Raw genomic sequence first — 14,577 nt, forward strand, 5'->3', positions numbered from 1 at the left:
AGATTTTTACACAGATTTTTATTGTTAGATTATACCTTTATTTGGTTTATCTATGTCTTTAAAATTATTAACACTAAATCATTTAACTGAATTATGAATTAACATTTACATGAAAGAACTATTGGAAATAGTACCTAAATGATTATAAATAAATTTGGTATATAAACTAAATATATGTATAAACCACATCAGCAGTAATTGATTCTTTAAAAGGTACTTTGTGACATGGCAAAAATATTTAAAGCTTTGTTTTGATTTGGAATTGAAAGTTGGAAATATAAAGAAGAAAATATTCCTGATTTGTATGAGACTTTTATTTGAAGGCCTAATTTCTGAGTTTTTCCTGCCTATTCTTGTATGTTTTTCTAAGATGACTTAAATTTAGAGCCAGAGCCTATCTGGACACCACTGGTTTTAAACCTCAAGTCGCTTTACAAAAGACCATTACAAAACAGTAGCTAATGAAGAATGTCTTATGATGATTTTTGTTTGAATCCTTCTTGTCTTCAACATATAGTATTAATTGCTGTTTTACTTACTGTGTCAAACATTGTACTCAATGCACTACATACATTATCTCTATACAACATTCTTAACTGAGGGTATTGCATAAACAGAAACATGGGGCATAGGAGTCTGCCATAAAAGTGTCCAGCAACTTGGTATTACTAAAATTAGGGAATGTTTAGGAAAGTGATAGATAAGGAAGATAATATGTAGAAAGAATCCAGATGCTACTTAACAGATTCACTTGAGGCTCAGAAGGGTTAAGTTGTTCAGAGTAACATTGACAGTGAATGGATGGGTCAGGATTTGAACCCAGGTAGAACTCTTAGCTTGTACATTATATTGCCTTTACATAATATACATGCAATCATTTTATCAACACGAACTCCTTTTACTGAAATAAACATTATTTCTATGCAAAATTAAGTTGGATGGTGATAGTATCATTCTAGGCAGTATTCCATAATAACTGTAAAATTCCCATAAGTGCCTGACCAGGCGGTGGCGCAGTGGATAGTGTCGGACTGGGATGCAGAGGACCCATGTTCAAGACCCCAAGGTCACAGCTTGAGTGCGGGCTCATCTGGTTTGAGCAAAAGCTCACCAGCTTGGACCCAAGGTCACTGGCTCAAGTAAGGGGTTACTCGGTCTGCTGAAGGCCCACGGTCAAGGCACATATGAGAAAGCAATCAATGAACAACTAAGGTGTCACAAGGAAAAACTGATGATTGATGCTTCTCATCTCTCTCCATTCCTGTATATTTGTCCCTGTCTGTCCCTCTCTCTGACTCTCTCTCTGTCCCTGTAAAAAAAAAAAAAATTCCCATAAGTAACCAGTACTTAATTTTAATAAAACTTTTTCTTGTTAAACAACTCTTATGAGGTTTGTGATAACCAAATTGGAATATGCAAATCAAAAAAAGAAGAAAGCAAAATTACTTTTAATTACTTTTTTAAAGTTACTTTTCAATTTAATTATTACACCCAGACAGAAACATGGTGTATGTGCTTTTGAGACTTTTTTTATAGACGTATATACTTACATGATTATATAAAATGTCCCTTCACTTAATATATCATGAACGTACTTTCATATCAAAGCCTGTTTTTGACTGGGTTGTAACATGTATAACTATACCATAAGTTAATTAACCATTCTTTCATTATTCTGTCACACTAGAGAACATTTATCTCTGCATATCTCAAAAAAAAAAATTGAAGTAAAATTATAAGTTCAAAGATTTTATACATTTTTAAGCTTCTGGCTTTATAGAAAGAATGTACCAGTTTACATTTCCATTGAAGTAGTAAAAATGTCTAATTATGCCCTGGCTGGGTAGCTCAGTTGATTGGAGAGTCATTCCAGTATGCCAAGGTTGTGGGTTTGATCCCCAATCAGAGCACATACAAGAATCAACCAGTGAACGCATAAATAAGTTGAACAAATCAATGTTTCGTTCTCCCTTCCTTCCTCTCTAAAATTAATGAATAAATTTTTAAAAATTAAAAAAAGATTGTCTAATTCTTCATCTCTAATATTTACCTAATATAATATTGTAAAGTTTTCCTTCTTTGCATATATAGACAAAATGTAACATGGTGACTAATTTATTATCATTTTATTTTTCAGGAGATGATTTTTCTTTGATTCAACAAGAAATATTTATGGTTAAAGAATGTAAACATTGCAACATTGTTGCCTACTTTGGGAGCTATCTCAGGTAAAAAAAAAGCTTCTCTCTGTATTTTTTTTTCTTCAATAATTTTATTTATTTATAAATTGTCCTGAATGTTCAGATTTTTTCTCTTTACATTTTTAATATAGTATAAAATTGTTACAAACTATTATATGTAAAACACATTTAGGTTATAAAGCATTATATTGTTATGTTGGAACACTCCTGTATACACTGCTCAAATCGAGAACTAGAAATTACCAGTAAGGTCCTCTCTATCACATTCACTCTTACGCCTCCCCAGATGACACCACTTTCTCGGATTTTGTGTTTTCTCTTTGCATTTTATATTTCCTTGCTACCACTTTTCCTCCCCTTCATGTCAGTGCTGTTATATTTATAAATTTTAATTAATTGTAAAGTTCTAAAATTTTTTCAGTTTTCTTATTTTCTGAATTTTAATAATGGTACCTCCATTTATGCAGTGTTACCTTACCTAGTAACCTTAATGAAATATTATGAATGATTACAAGTAAATATTTTAGCTTATAAAAGTGGTCATATTCTAAACCATGTAAGATGGGAACAAAGTTGAAGTCAGTGTTTTTCTGCAGCTTGAAAAGAGACTGCCAGGGCTCTGTAATCCATTCTAGATCCTGGTGTGCTGATGAGTGCAAGCCTTCAGAGTATGTCAGTGGTTGAGAATTACTAGCTAATATACTTTTCTTTCTCTTTCATGTTAGTCGGGAAAAACTGTGGATTTGTATGGAATACTGTGGTGGCGGATCACTTCAAGATATTTACCATGGTACTATTAATTGTTCTTTATATTTTAAGACTGGCTTTGACTTTAATGATTGTTGTTTGACATGTCTAGTTAACCAGGGATATTAACAGTTAGACTTACTGTTTTACATCCTATTCTTTTCCTTTGTATTGCATAAAATAAATCTAAATTTAATTTTTGTTGGTTATTCAGTTAAATTTTCTGGAGCCTGAACTGAGAAATTCAGGAGTACTTGAACAATACAAATTTTACTTTTTATATATAATCCTTTAGGAAAGTTTTTTATCTAAAAATGAAACTGCCTAAACTTCCTTGTAAATAAAAATTGAAATGCAAAAGGAAACTCTCATAAAGGAAATTCTGTATCTAGCACAATAATAATTTAACCTGCTATCTAGGAAAGCAGTTTAGTTGTTGCTATAATAGTTTTATATTAACAATTTATAGTTTTTTAAATATGGAGTATTTACAATTGTGTTAATTTAGGCAGTTTTTTAGTTGAATTTGATTTTGCCTCATAATATTATTTAGAATTAGATTTTATTTTGGTTCTACCATTTAGCTTTCAATTTGTTTTGTTGTTGACAATTACCTGAATTTATAGAGTTTATGAGACTAAGCATAGATCCTTATAAAATAACTTTTCTTTATTTAACTGGATATATAATAATAAAGCTATTGTAACTATGTATTGTATAATTTATTATGTATTTCTAAATATTTAAGAAGTATTTTGAAATTTTTGTATTGAAAGTCTTATCAAATTTCATAGTTTACAAATTTACAAGTTCAATTTATAAATGCAACCATAGTATATGTAAAACCAAGTGCTACTTCAGTTTAAATAAGATTTGTAGCTTGTAGAGGACAAGTTTTTTAATTGGCAATCAATAGAGCAGTGGTTAAATATATACTACATCTATAATATGGAATACAATGAAGCACTTAAAAAGATGAAGTACTGTAGTTCCATTTGTATTGACCTGGCTATATCTCCCCAAGTACGTGGTTTTTTTTAGGTGGGAGGCAGGGAGGCAGACAGACTCCCACATGTGCCCCGACCAGGATCCACCTGGCAAGCCCCCTACTGGGCAATGCTCTGCCCATCTGGGGATGCTGCTCCATTACTCAGTGACCGATCTATTTTAATGCCTGAGGCAAGGCCATGGAGCCATCCTGAGCATCTGCAGCCAACTTACTTGAACCATTCAGGCGATGGTGAGCAATGGCTGCAGGAAGGAAGAGAGAGAGAAAAGGGGAAAGGGAGGAGTGGAGAACCAGATGGTCACTTTTCCTGTGTGCCCTGACTGGGAATTGAATCTAGGACTTCCACATGCCAGGCTGATACTGTACCACTGAGCTAACCAGCCAGGGGCCCCAAGGACTATTTTTTTTTTTTTGTATTTTTCTGAAGTGAGGAGTGAGGAAGCAGAGAAGACAGACTCCCGCATGTGCCCAACCAGAATTCACTCAGCAAACCCACTAGGGGGCGATGCTTTGCCCATCTAGGGCGCTGCTCCATTGCAACCAGGGCCATTCTAGCGCCTGAGGAGGAGGCCATGGAGCCATCCTCAGCACCTGGGCCAACTTTGCTCCAGTGGAGTCTTGGCTGCAGGAGGGGAAGAGAGAGACAGAGAGGAAGGAGCAGGGGAGGGGTGGAGAAGCAGATGGGCGCTTCTCCTGTGTGCCCTGACCAGAAATCGAACCCGGGACTTCCACATGCTGGGCCAATGCTCTACCACTGAGCCAACCAGTCAGAGCCCCCAAGGACTTTTTTAAATGAAAAAAGTGAATCATTTCTGACCAGACGGTGGTGCAGTGGATAGAGTGTCAGATTGCGTTGCAGAGGACCCAGGTTTGAAACCCCAAGGTCTCCAGTTTGAGTGCCAGCTCACCAGCTTGAGTCACTGGCTTGAGCAAAGGATTACTCGGTCTGCTATAGTTCTCCCCCCACCACTCTGAGACAAGGCACATATGAGACAGCAATCAATGAGAAAGTAAGGTGCCGTAATGAAAAGTATGCATATGCATGTAAAAGCACACCAAAATAAAAGGATACATATCAAATTGGTAAGTGATTACCTCTAGGGAGTAAAAGTTTGAATTATAATGAAAATGTATTGATATATTATAAATTAATAAATATAATAATTATTTAATTTTGTCACAACAAATAACCCCTGACAAAAAGTTTGTGATGTCTAAACTCTGGTCAGTGCTTCTTTTTTATTTAAAATAATGTTTAATACCACATAAATATTATGGATTACAGAATAATAAAGTGTTTATTCCAAGAACTAATCTCATGGTTTAACAGAGAAAAGTAAGTTTTATTTCTTATTTAGTAGTTTTATTTTTTTATGTCTTATGCTAGAATGACTATTGTTTTCTTTTATCCTATTGTTGACTTAAAGAAATATTGATAGAAAATAGCTTTGTGCCACTTGATTTAAGTCTTCTCTATGATTTTATGAGGAATTATGATTCATTAGTTTTTATACATTAATTTACATTAATTATATTCTTCACCCTTTTACATAATGAGAACTCAAGAATATGGATAAATAAAATTTTTCACTACTGTTAAACTTAAAGAATTGTTTTGAGACATTTTATTTCTTCATGAAATTTCTACTTTCCATTATTAAAATCTGATATTTGTTGAATTAAATTGAATCTAAGAAGTATCCATTTCAGTAAATAGTATATTAGATATAGATAGCATAGTAATCAAGAACATCTACACTTATATAAGGTCTACCGGAAAGTTCTGTCCGTTTCTATCACAAGTTTCGACACGTAAGCACATGTTTATTTGGCGCATGTGTGCCTCTCTATTTTTATCACTTAATGTGTACATACTGACGTAGCAAATTAACTAAAACAAAGTTGATTCACGTTAGTCTTATGTGTGAAGTGATAGTGTACCCATGGCTACTGATAAAGTTCATTTACGCCACTGTATTTTGGGGACTCGTCAAAAAATTGCAGAACTAGGCTGGGAAATTCTGTCGCATCCACCATATTCCCCGGACTTAGCACTCTCTATCACTTGTTTTTGTCCTTACAAAATTTTTTGAAGGGCAAAAAATTCAAAAATGAAGAAGATATCAACCAAGCACTGGTTCAATTTTTCGCATCAAAAGATAAAACATTTTTCAAAAATGGGATATACAAATTGCCCTCACACTGGCAAGAAATCATTAATAATAATGGCAATTATATTATTTAATAAAGTTTATTGATGGTAAGAAAAATTTGTATTTTGTTTTATTCCAAAAACAGAACTTTCCGGTAGACCTTATAATAAACTGGTAGTAAAGTGGCTTTGCTTCTTTTACTACTACTCCATCAAGTTACTAAGAATCAGTTTTTGTTCCTGAGTAAATGTAGAAAGCCAGTGCTTAAAATATGCAGTACAAAATTTCTCAAGTAAAGATTAAACTTAAGTACCTCATTTGGTATTGCTGTCAGCAAACACTACCTTAGATTTCAAATATTCTCTCATGATATTGGTCATATTTCCAAAGTCTCTGGTTAGGTACTTGCAGAAGGATTTTGTATTTCATAATAGGGAGAGATCAGATTGCCAGTAGTGATTTGCTTGCTTTTTAAATTCTTTGACAAGGTACTGGATCAAGTCTCTCTGTTTTTATAGCCTAGCTATGTGCTTTACACATAAGGCATGTTTAATATTTTCACTGACCAAAGCTGTTATGGAGAAAATCTTTCATTTTTAAAGTACATTTCTAATTGTCATTTTTCTTTTTTGTTATTTTCTGATTATAAGTATAATTTATGTTCATGATAAGAAGTCATCCAACGATATATACAGAAGTTGTTTTATAATAGCTTGTCATTTTTAAAGTAGACTTTTTAATCTGTTGTATTGAAATGTATTACAATGTGGTCTTCTTTTTCCTTTCTAGTTACTGGACCATTATCAGAATTACAAATAGCCTATGTATGCAGAGAAACTTTACAGGTACTGCATTTGCTTATGTGGCTAAATAGCCAATTCTGTTTTCACAATTGAAAACTGTAAAATGGTGATCTGCCCAAAAGAGTAAAACCAAGTTTTTCTGTCAACTTCTCATATTATAATTTGATAAGCCTAGTCATTTCTTTCGTCAGTGATTTGCAGGAGTTCTTTAAAGTTGATACAGGTATACACAATGGTCTTTTGCCATTTCCCCCCCTCCAAAATAAATTAGCATAGCGTTAACCCAGAATGGTATCTGAAAAGCCTAGTAGTTCTATGTGATCTTAATAAGTCATTGACTGCAGGATCTTTTTTAATAAGCTTGGTAAATATATAGTAGTATTAAGCGAAGTTTCTTTATTCCTTTATTTCAGATCTGTGAGAGCTTTAAAATAGGTTGGAATCTTCATTAGGAATATAGAGTAATTGATGCTTTATCCCTACATTTCCTAGATTGTGTAGTTTGTTCAGAAGTGAAATTGGTGTTCTGTATGTCCTTCCATATTTTAGAAACTGGGAGATTGACCTGATTTCAAAGAAGACGCTAGAGCCGTGATGGCGAACCTTTTTATAAAGACCGCCCACTTTCGTAGTGCTGGTCAACCTAGTCCCTCCCACCCACTAGTGGGTGTTCCAGCTTTCAAGGTGGGCCAATCGTGGCGCTGTTTGGTTGCTCTGCTACTGCCCACAATGAAAGCTGGAACACCCACTAGTGGGCGGGAGGGACTAGGTTGACCAGCACTGCGAAAGTAGGCGGTCTTTATAAAAAAGTTGGCCATCATGGCTCTAGACATTTTAAAAGAATTGAGTGATTTTTAACCTTTGTTTCTTACGCACTCATAAACTAATTACTAAAGAAAAAGGGGCCCTGACCTCTTCTTCTTTAGTAACTAATTTATTTGTGCCATGAGATGAAAATGGTTGTATTTAGTCAGGGGCACTGACCTTAGTAATTAGTGTGTGTTTGTGCCATGAAAAAAAAAGGTTGGGCCCTGGCCGGTTGGCTCAGTGGTAGAGCGTCGGCCTGGCGTGCAGAAGTCCCGGGTTCGATTCCCGGCCAGGGCACACAGGAGAAGCGCCCATCTGCTTCTCCACCCCTCCCCCTCTCCTTCCTCTCTGTCTCTCTCTTCCCCTCCCGCAGCCGAGTTGGAGCAAAGATGGCCCAGGCGCTGGGGATGGCTCCTTGGCCTCTGCCTCAGGCGCTAGAGTGGCTCTGGTCGCAACAGAGCTACGCCCCGGAGGGGCAGAGCATCGCCCCCTGGTGGGCGTGCCGGGTGGATCCCGTCGGGCGCATGCAGGAGTCTGTCTGTCTCTCCCCGTTTCTAGCTTCAGAAAAATACAAAAAACAACAACAACAACAAAAAAGGTTGAAAATCACTGCCAGGAAATTCAATTTCTTTTATATATATAAAATTTCTTAATATTCACATAAGATAAAAATCCACTTTTTGTATTGATATATAATACAAAGCTAATCATATACTCAAACCAGAGAATTGTTGATAGATTAATTTTTTTCATATTTTAATTTCCAAAGTTCATTGCTTGTATAAGTAATGGACAGAGTACAGGATGGAAACAAAAACTTGAGTTTGCATTTGGGCCCTGGAATATGATCATAATCTCTTCTGCAGTTCTGGTTTCCCAAGGCTAAAATGAGTCTTTGGAAGGGACAACCTCCAGGATTAGTTCCACTTTTAAAATTATTTTATGCTCACAAACTCAAACCTCTGGTGTCTGCCAACAGATGAATGATTAAAGGTGTGATACACAGACACTCCCTCTTACACATACACGCACACACAATGAAATATTATTCAACCATAAAAAGAAGGGAATCCTATCATTTGTGACAACACGGAAGAATCGAGGATATTCTGTTAAGTGAAATAAGCCAGACACAGAAAAACAAATACTACATGATCTTACTTATCTGTAGAATCTAGTTGAACTCACAGATGCAGACCATAGAGGTGGTCACCAGGGACTGGGCTAAGGCAGGAAGAGAAATGGGGAGATGTTGGTCAAAGTGTATAAAGTTGCAGTCATGTAGCTTGACTGATTACTAATGTACAGCATGATTTTAATTAATAATACTGTATTAAATACTGAAAATAGGCTGACATAATAGATTTCTGGTGCTCTCATCACAAGAAAACATAGCAACTATGTGAGGAGATGAAGTGTTAAGTACTTTGTCTCAAGTAATCATTTCATTGTATATATCAAATCATTTTGTACATCTTGAATATATACAATTTTATTAAATAAGATTTTTAAAAGAAAAAAGATTGTAAGAACAGGAAAAAAAAGAAAAACCCAATTAGATGATACCTATAAGAAAATACTTTTGTAAGGACAAATAGGGTGAAAGTAAAAGAACAGATATACCATACTAACTATTCAAAACAGCCAGGTGGCCATATTAATATCAGACATCATAATATCAGACAAAGGAGACTTAAGACTATAAAAGGTCATTTCATCAAAAGACATCAACCCTAACTGTTTATGGTCCTAATAAAACAGAGCTTTAAAATAAATGAGCAAAAACCAGTAGAACTGCAAAAAGAAATAGATTAATGGATAGTTCAATACCCTTCTCAAAATAATTTCACAGACTAGGCAGAAAATCAGTCAGGATATAGAAGACTTGACAGTAGAAGACTTGAACAGCACAATCAACCAACTTGACCTACTGACACTGTTGTCCAACAACAGCGTGATACATGTGTTTTTCAAGTGTCCAAAGAGCATTTAGCAAGATAGAACATATTTTGGGCTATAAAATGTCTTAATACATTTAAAAGGATTTAAGTAATACAAAGTATATGCTCTGATCACATGCAATTAAATTAGAAATTAGTAAGTATTTTTGGAATACCTCCAAATATGTAGAAACTAAGGAAGCACTTACTAGTGACTCACGGGTCAAAGATGAAATTGAAAGAGAAACTAAAAGTATTTTGAACTAAATGAAATGAAAACGTAGCATATCAGAATTCAGAATGCTGCTAAGGCAGTACATAGGGAAGTTCATAACACTAAAGAGGTTTAACCTCTTGTAGTAGGAAGGAAACATCTGAAATCAATATCCTCAATTTCCACCTTAAGAAACTAGAAAAAGATGTGCCAATTAAACCCAAAGTAAGTAGAGAAAGAAAATAATGAAGATCAGTTGGAAATCAATTAAATAAAAAGCAAAAAGCATGAGAAAAATCAGTGAAATAAAAATACGATCTTTGAGAATTATAAAATTGATAATTCTCTAGACAGATTGATCAAGAAAAGTAAAAAGGAAATTGCAAATTACTAATATTATGACAGAATCTACAGATATTAAGAGGATAACAAGGATAATCAATACCCAAGGAATATTATGAACAGCTTTATGCCAATAAAGTCCACAACTTAGATGAAATAGATATTTCCTTGAGAAACACAAACTGCCATGGCTCATTTCATCTGAATAGTCTGTATCTATTCCCACAAATAAATCTCCAAGCTAGATGATGTCATGGATAAATTCTATCAAACATTTAAGAAAGAAAGAATGCCAATTCTACTCAGACTCTTCTAGAAAACTGAAGGCTAGAGAATACCTCCCAAATCATTTTATGGGCCAACATTGATCTGAACCCAAAATCAGACATTATAAGAAAACAAAACTACAGACTAATATCTTTCATAAACATACATACAGAAATTAAAAAGGAAAATAAAAGGTTAACAAAGGCAATCCAACATAATATAAAAAAGATAATATGTCATGAACAGGGTGGCGGCATGGTATTCTAGAAAGCAATGTTGTTTTAACATTCAAATATCATTTAAAGTAATTGTCTATATTAGCAAACAAAAAGAAAAACCACATGGTTTTCTAGAAACAGAAAAAGCATTTAGCAAAATCCAATATTCATTTGTGATAAAAATTCTTAGCATATTAGGAATAGAACAGAATTTGTTCACAAGAGCAGTGATAAAGAGCACCTGTAGAAAACCTGCAACTGTGACAGTTCTTTATGGTAAGAACTAGATGCTTTCCACTAAGATCAGTCAAACAAGGCAAGGTGTCTGCTTTCACCACTTTTTTCAGTATTGTGCTAGAGATTTTGGTCATTGCAAGAGCAGTAACAGTAACATAAAAGGCATCCGTATTAGATCTATTAGAGCTTATAAGTATAGCTAGAAAGGTTACAGGATTCAAGATCAGTACATATACATAATCAACTGGATTTCTATACTCTAGCAATAGACATTCAGAAGTAAAAATAAAAAATACCACTTATAATAAAAATATGGCATTCTTAGGGATATCCATATATCACAAAAGATGCATAAAGACCTGTGAACTTAAAACTATAAAACACAGGGGAGAGATTAAAGAAGACCTAAATAAACATAGAACTATGCTATATTTGTGGATAAGAAAACTCAGTACAGTTTAATGTATTAGTTCTTCCCAAATTAACCTATATATTCAATACAGTTTCCATCAAAGAAGCTTTTTTTGCTATAGAAATGGACAAAATTGAGTCTAAAATTCCTACAGAAATAGTAAGGACCTGGTATAGTCAGTTCAGCAACCTTGAAAAAGCGGAACAGAATTTGAAGTCTACAGTAGCAATTTCATATAAAACCACACTAATCAAATCATAGTGGTATTGGTATAAGGGTAGATAAGTAGTTCAATGAAACAGAATAGAAAGACCATAATAACTCCACAAAAGGACTACTGATTTTGACAAAGGTATAAAGACAATTCAATGGAGAAAGAATAGGCTTTTCAATAATGGTACTGGAATAGTTGGACATCCATATGCAAACAGATGAACCTCAAGCCCTACTTTACACAGTATAAAAAAAAAATCTCATAGACCTAAATATGAAACCTAAAACTAGAAATTCTAGAAGAGAACATAGGAGAAAATTTTGCAGTCTTGGGTTAAACAAAGCCTTTCAAACAACATGAAAAGCATTATCCATAAAAGAAAAACTTGGTAAATTAGACTTCATTAAAACTAAAAACTCGCCTGACCTGTGGTGGCGCAGTGGATAAAGCGTCGACCTGGAAATGCTGAGGTCGCCGGTTCGAAACCCTGGGCTTGCCTGGTCAAGGCACATATGGGAGTTGATTCTTCCAGTTCCTCCCCCCTGTCTCTCTCTCCTCTCTCTCTCTGTCTCTCTCTCTCTCTCCTCTCTAAAATGAATAAATAAATAAAAATAAAAAACACTAAAAACTCTGCTCTTTAAGAGGCACTGTTAAGAGAATGAAAGGACAAGCTGCAGAATAAAAAGAAATTTGCAAATTATGTACCTGATCAAGGACTTGTATCCAGATTATATAAAGAACCCTCAAAGCTCAATAATAAGAAAATCCGCTAAGCAAATGTACAAAAGATTTAACCAGACACTTCTCCAAAGAAGATATGGGGCCTGACCTGTGGTGGTGCAATGGGTAAAGTGTCGACCTGGAATGCTAAGGTTGCTGGTTCAAAACCCCAGACTTGCCTAGTCAAGGCACATATGGGAGTTGATGCTTTCTGCTCTTCCCCCTTTCTCTCTCTCTCTCTCTGTCCCCTCTCTTTAAAATGAATAAATAAAATCTTAAAAAAAAAAGAAGAAGATATGGGTGGCCCTGGCTGAATAGCTCAGTTGGTTAGAGCAGTGATTTTCAACCTTTTTTGAGCTGCGGCACATTTTTTACATTTACAAAATCCTGGGGCACACCACTTACCAAAATGACACTCTAACACAGTACATATTATACATATAGTTAATAATATAGTTTCTAAATATATTTATACTCACTTAGTGTGAAACCTGGGCCTGTTTCGATGAACACAAAAGGGATATCCTGGCAGGAATGGTAGAAAGACACACACGGAGCTCTTCCTCAACAGTTCTCAGTCTCTCTCTGTTTTTAATTTTTATCGCAGTCAAGCTTGAGAAGCTCAGCTCACATAGATAATGTGGTTGAAAATGGGAGCAATGTCAAAATAGCTTTGTTGGCCAGAATGGGGAGCTCCTTGGCAACAGATAACCAAAAACTGTCCAAAGGGAGATCAGCAAACTTGAGCTTTAAAGTTAGATAACATTGTGATGCATTGTGTATCACCCTCTGCGAGGGGCCTCTTTTAAAAAGAAAAAGGTCAAATATCTATATACACCATCAGGATAGGCATAACCAACTGAGGCTGAGGCTTCATCTAGTGGTGGCAACATTTACCTCCAGTCCTGACCAGGATTAGAAATCGGGACCATGGGGAGGAGTAGCAGCTTCAACTCCTCACCATGGCCACACAATGGCCACACAATGACAAGTGCGCAGCAGCCCGAGCGGGGACCTTCCTGGGTGTGGATGAGAGGCGGCCTACTATTGGTTCATCGCTAGTGGTCAGGATGAATCCTAGAAGGTGATTGGTCAGTGAGCGTTCCCTGTGCCTCCACTCTTCCTGTCGCTGATAGCTGGAGGGATTGTGAGGGGAATGTTTATGTTCGGATGGAGGCGCTAGCGGCGGGCTGGATAAATAGCCTCCACGGGCCATATTCAGCACGCTGGCCGTGGTTTGGGGACCCATGTTTAATTTCCCCACGGCACACCTGACCGGGTCTCACGGCACACTGGTTGAAAACACTGGGTTAGAGCATCATCCAGATACACGAAGGTGGCTGGTTTGACCCCTGATCAGGGCACATACAGGAACAGATGGATGTTTTGATCTTTCTCTCTCCCTTCCTCTCTCTAAAATCAATAAATTTTTTTTAAGAAAAGAAGATAGGATGGAAAAGATGATCAGTATCATTAATTATTAGAAAAGTGTGTATTAAAACCATAGTGAGATACCACTACACATTAATTAGAATGGCTAAAATTAAAAAGACTGCCCTTAGGAAGGTTGGTGACGATGTGGATTAACAGGAACTCTCATACACTGCTGGTTTTGATGTAAAATGATACAGCTGCTTTGGAAAACATTTTGGCAGTTACCAGAAGTTTAAATTGGACCACCATACGATATAGCCATTACACAGTGGTTCAGTATTTACCCAAGAGGAAAAAGAAATCATACAATGACTGTACAAGAATGTTCATAGCAGCTTTATTTGTAATAGTCAAAAACTGGACACAATCCAAATGTCTTTCGACAGGTGAACAGATAAATAAATTTTTGTATATCTGTATAATGGACTATTAGTAATAACAATGAACTATTGACATATATGATATACACATTACAAAGGAATGTCACATGAACTATTGCAAAAGATCTAGACCAGGGGTCTCAAATTCGCGGCCTGCGGGCCGCATGCGGCCCGCCGAACAATTTTGTGTGGCCCGCTGACTAATCCACGAAGTTCAAGAAAAGTGTTGCGTAACAGTTGCCTTTTGTAGACCTAGTGTGGCCCGTGGAATGGCTGTGCTCTTGCTCTGCAGCCCACATGCTGAGTTGAATTTGAGACCCCTGATCTAGACAAAAGAGAGTACACTGTATGATTTCCCTTACATAAAACTCTAGAAAATTTAGAAATGATGTATAGTGACAGAAAGCAGATCAGCACCAAAGGCTGTTAATATCACTAAAAGACAGCCAGGCATTGTGTACTTCTTAATGGACATCAGC

The 14,577-nt window shown here is 35.7% G+C and overlaps 1 protein-coding gene across 2 annotated transcripts in view; it reads left to right on the plus strand.

The window, feature by feature from the left end:
* Positions 1 to 14,577, plus strand: part of MAP4K5 (mitogen-activated protein kinase kinase kinase kinase 5) — a 135,620-nt gene that overhangs the window by 55,332 nt on the left and 65,711 nt on the right. For both annotated transcript variants that reach the window (XM_066272094.1, XM_066272093.1), the window contains exons 4-6: positions 2,138 to 2,228; positions 2,927 to 2,991; positions 6,900 to 6,955. In XM_066272094.1, the coding sequence (XP_066128191.1) occupies positions 2,138 to 2,228; positions 2,927 to 2,991; positions 6,900 to 6,955 (212 nt within the window). The remainder of the gene's footprint in view (positions 1 to 2,137; positions 2,229 to 2,926; positions 2,992 to 6,899; positions 6,956 to 14,577) is intronic.

Source organism: Saccopteryx bilineata, chromosome 4 (genome assembly GCF_036850765.1).
Source record: "Saccopteryx bilineata isolate mSacBil1 chromosome 4, mSacBil1_pri_phased_curated, whole genome shotgun sequence".
In the NCBI taxonomy this organism is placed as follows: domain Eukaryota; kingdom Metazoa; phylum Chordata; class Mammalia; order Chiroptera; family Emballonuridae; genus Saccopteryx; species Saccopteryx bilineata.